The sequence below is a fragment of the Bison bison genome, unplaced genomic scaffold (assembly GCF_000754665.1).
Source record: "Bison bison bison isolate TAMUID 2011002044 unplaced genomic scaffold, Bison_UMD1.0 scf7180017864177, whole genome shotgun sequence".
Taxonomy (NCBI): Eukaryota; Metazoa; Chordata; class Mammalia; order Artiodactyla; family Bovidae; genus Bison; species Bison bison.
The window spans coordinates 2,239,624-2,244,257 of NW_011494749.1; the positions used below are offsets into that span (position 1 = coordinate 2,239,624).

The following is a 4,634-nucleotide window of genomic DNA, read 5'->3' on the forward strand; positions in this document are numbered from 1 at the left end:
GCTCCCGGCCCGAGCCCGTCCTCGGCGCCGCCCCCTCCGGCCGGCCCGGCCTTCCCCGCTGACTGACAGCGGGACCTCCTCCCGCGGCCGTCCGGGCCTGAGAAGCGGCTCGGAGGCGGCTCCGGCCCTGCCCAGCCCGGGATCGCCGGCCGGGGGAGAAGGGGAGGCGGCGGCGGCGGCGGCCCCGGAACGAACCGGGGGGATCGGACCCAGAGCGAGGGCGGATAACGGGGCCGGGGCGGCCAGATAACGGGCCCGGGAGGCGGTCAACTGAGCCGGCGGGGCAGGGTTGGGAAGCAAACGGAGGGGCGAGGCCGGCGGGTAACCTGTTCCGGAAGGGACAAGTAGCTGGGTCCGGGGTGCGCCCTCCCTGGAACCCGGGGCCGTGGGGCTGGCTGGGCGCGGGGAAGGGGCGTGGGGCCCGCCGCACGCGGGGGACGCTGCTCATCGCTTAGTCGCGGATTCGGGGGCCGGGAATGGGGAGGCGGGCGCTCAGGGGCTGGCACCTGCGAGCGCCCGTAGGACGGGAACTCTGGGATCCGAAGAAAAATCAGGAGATGCCCTCTTCCATCTCCCCTACCAAGTTTTTCTGATTTTCCTTGTTCCTAAAGCCCCACATCAAACCCCTACCCTGAGGATTCCCGCAGACAGACGTTAGCCGCGGATCACGAATTTTATTCGTGCTAGTAATTTGTACAAAGAGCACTTGTATCCACGGACATGCGTGGTCCTGATTGTCTCTGGAGCGTGTTGCATTAGTGTGTCTGAAGGGGCCACTGTCCGAGGAAGGGAGTGTGTACCATGTGTGTAAGTAGGTGCTGACTCCAGCAGAACTTCTGGTCCCTCCTCCTCCCTCCCTGATTGCATCATTAGCGCTAATTGAGGAGCTTTCACACGCCAGCGCATTAGTTGTTTGGAGTGAGCTCCCCCCTCCTGGGAGAGATAAGCCGCCGCCCCTCCCCCTCGCAGGCCTCCGCTTCTTCAGCGCCCTGGAATTGTCCACCTAGATCCCCCCACCCTTCTTGGGCACCTTCCTGTCCCCTGGTCCTTTCCTGGTTAATCGCTTTCTTCCTCGCAGTGTCAGAGATTAGCTCGAGAGGAGGCAGGAGGAGGTGGAGGGCCTAAAAAAATCTTTCCTTCAGGAGGCTGAAGAGTTGTGAATGCAATCTCTGTGATGAGAAAGACAGAAATCTCTGGCCGGTTCTTTTGGACCTGGAAGGGCAGAGGACAGCTCTGAATCCTCAATCATCAGCCTGTGATCCCACTGTTGTAGGGGTGTCCAGCCCTGACTCCTAGGGTCCCCTAAGAGTGGGAGATTTGGGGTCCAGTCTAACTTAGCAAGCATGGGAAGGGCAGAGTGAGAGAAGCCTCCATTCTCCTGAGGACCTTGGGTTTGGTAGAGTCTGGTCTGGTCCTGTTTAGCTGCTCTACCCTGCCCCGGCCCTTGGCTGCCGGGGGGGGGAAGGCTCTGAGCAGATGCCCTCCCCAGCCCTCACACCAGATGTCTTTGGTCTAATTAACTGTTCTGGGAAAACCAACCTGGGTTTGTAAACAGAGCTACTGGCTAAAGTCAACAGGGAGCAGCAGCAAACAGCAAACATTCCCCTCACACTCAGCCACAGTCCAATCCCGCTCCCGAGTGAAGAGGGGAGCCTTGCGGATCCTGAGGCCTCCTGGCCCACATCTGAGTCAGGGAAAACCTCTCTTCCTCTGTGACACCAGTATGGACATTTCTTTACCCCAGTGGCTCAGACAGTAAAGAATCCACCTACAACAGGAGACTGGGGTTCGATCCCTGGGTCGGGAAGATCCCCTGGAGAAGGCAATGGCAACCCACTCCAGTGTTCTTGCCTGGAGAATCCCCACGGACAGAGGAGCCTGGTGGGCTACAGTCCATGGGGTCCCAAAGACTCAGACACGACTGAGCCACTAACACATTACTAGTCTTAGGGGCTCCTCTGCTGGGGAGGACTGGGGATTCTGGGAGGACAGAGTTGCCATCCCAACTGCCTCCCTTCCAGAGAACTCTTGGGATATATTAGTCCAACCTCCTGATCCATGGGGAAGCCATTATAGGGTGAATATTCCTTAAAGAGCTTTCTTTGGGGCCTGCTGTGCTCTAGGATCTTGGAGAAACCTCCTAGGTAGGGCTTGGCATTGTTGAATCTCTAACTCAGAGTTGGTGAATATAACATGAACATTGTTAAGTTCGTTACACATCATGTAGGTATTATAATAACATGGTCTGAAATTAGATAATTATTCCTGTGATATCTTTGCCAAGCTTCAGTGTTTCTGTTATGGTTTGAAAGTTCAGTGCACACAGGGCCTGAGAAAAGGCCTGAATATACATACATACAATGCACACGCATGAGCCCATGGACAGTGACCTCACACACAGGAACAAAGGCATTTCAGCTCTCGTTCTCACACTCACTCGGTCTCCCTCGCTGGCTCTCAGACATACAGACATATACAATCTTTGATGGAAATAGGTTTTTGGCCTCTGAAAAAAAGAGGTTGAACGTTTTAAACAGATTAGAGTTTCTGAATTGGCAGTTTCTTGACTTCTTAACCAAATTGTGCTTGTTTGCTTTCTTTTTTTCTTTGCCACCCAAGGAGTAGAATCATCATTTCAAAGAACTGAAAAAGACCTAAAACTCTTGTTCAGGATCCAGATTTACTATCTGCCCTGTTCCGAAGACCTGGCAAGGCCGGTAGCCTGGGCCTCCCTGACCAGAGTCCTCAGGCCCGCAGGCAGCTCAGAGCCCTGGGGCCCTCCTCCAGCTCTTACTCAGGGCCACGGTGGTGGTGCTGTGTCTGCCTGTTCAAGAGCTCAGTGCTTCAAACACACCATGTTTTTCAGCCGCTCCCTCTACTTATCACACCGTCACCCCATCCAAACACTAGCTTGGATAGCAATCCTTAGGGAGGAGGCAGATGGTCCAAACTCCAAAATACTAAATTTCTTTGGAAATATCTTCAAAATACATGTCTTTCTGCATGCTTTGTCAGATTTTCTTAGGCTGCCAGGATAGGAATATCATCTTCTCCTCAGTCCTCTTTATTGTCTGCCTTCTCCCTCCAGGCCAGGTCTCAAATACTTCTTTTGGAATGTCACTCTCCAGCTCAGAAACCTGGAGGAGAAACTGAACTGGACCTTCAGGCCTTTGGGATCTGGCTCCAGCCCTCCACCTGGTCCAGTTCCCCTCTTTTCATTTCCCCGAACAGAACCAGACTCTCTTGACCTGTTGCCTGCACTGGCTCCTGACTTGGAGCCGTCATTCGTGTTTTCCCCGGTGGCCCTCCCAGTTCCTTCTCCTGAAATGCCCACTTGTAGCCTTACCTACTGGCTTCCCCAGTGGCTCAGCGGTAAAGAATCTGCCTGCAATGCAAGAGACTCAGGAGACATGGGTTCGATCCCTGGGTCAGGAAGATCCCCTGCAGGAGGGCATGGCAACTCACTCCAGTATTCTTGTGTGGAGAATCCCACGGATGGAAGAGCCTGGAGGGCTACAGTCCTTAGGGTCACAAAGATTCGGACACGACTGAAGTGACTTTAATACTCAGTCCTCAGCCTTTCCACATCTTTGCTAGCTGCTAGCTGGTTCATCAAGGTCTCCCAGAAAATAGTGAGTCACAGACCCTGCTACTTCACTTGGGATACCTGGATCCTTGGGACCTTGAAGGCCTATTCTTAGAGTTCTGTGGATTTATTTTCTTTAAAAGGAAATGTACAAAACACATTTCTCAGGTCTTGGAAAACTTGATGTAGACCGAAGAGTTTGGGGCTACAAGAAACCAAGAAACCTGGGTTCAAATTTCATTAACTGAGTTACTTTGGGTGAATTAGTTAATCTCTCTGTGTGTTAATTTTCTCATGAAGAAAATGGGAGACAATACTAGTACCTACCATGTAAAGTTGTCAAGTGATGAAATGCAGAGACATTTGAAGTGCCTGGCACAGGCTAAGCCCTCAATATGAGTAATCTATAGCTAGTATTGGAGAAGGCAATGGCACCCCACTCCAGTACTCTTGCCTGGAAAATCCCATGGACGGAAGAGCCTGGTGGGCTGCGGTCCATGGGGTCGCTATGAGTTGGGCACGACTGAGCAACTTCCCTTTCACTTTTCACTTTCATGCATTGGAGAAGGCAATGGCAACCCACTCCAGTGTTCTTGCCTGGAGAATCCCAGGGACAGGGGAGCCTGGTGGGCTGCCGTCTATGGGGTCACACAGTGTCGGACACGACTGAAGCGACTTAGCAGCAGCATAGCTAGTATTAATGATAATATTGAACAAATAAACATCTGGGACAACATGTTAGACAACTAACCATAACTCTGCCTAGAGGGAGAAATGACTTTAGCTACTTTCCATCCTGGTTTCCACTGGTGAAATCTCTAAGCCTCCTGGGGCTCTCTCTGTGTCTGGAATTTTCACTTTTTCCCAAATCAGCAAACCAGCGGTCGATCAGAAGAGGCCTCGTTGCCCCCACTACCACCCTGCGGTGAGCTGCAGAGGGAGAAACAAATCAAGGCCTGATTCTTGGTGCCACAGTGACCGAGCACAGGGAAAGCCTGGGTCTGTCCTCCCTGGGGCAGGAGCTGGGGGAGGGGATGGCCCAGAAATT

General features: G+C 53.1%; 1 protein-coding gene across 1 annotated transcript in view; it reads right to left on the reverse strand.

The window, feature by feature from the left end:
- Positions 1-448, reverse strand: part of PKDCC (protein kinase domain containing, cytoplasmic) — a 10,647-nt gene extending 10,199 nt beyond the window's left edge. The window contains exon 1 of the mRNA XM_010842323.1: positions 68-448. Coding sequence (XP_010840625.1) covers positions 68-448 — 381 coding nt within the window. The remainder of the gene's footprint in view (positions 1-67) is intronic.
- Between the last annotated feature and the right edge of the window lie 4,186 nt (positions 449-4,634).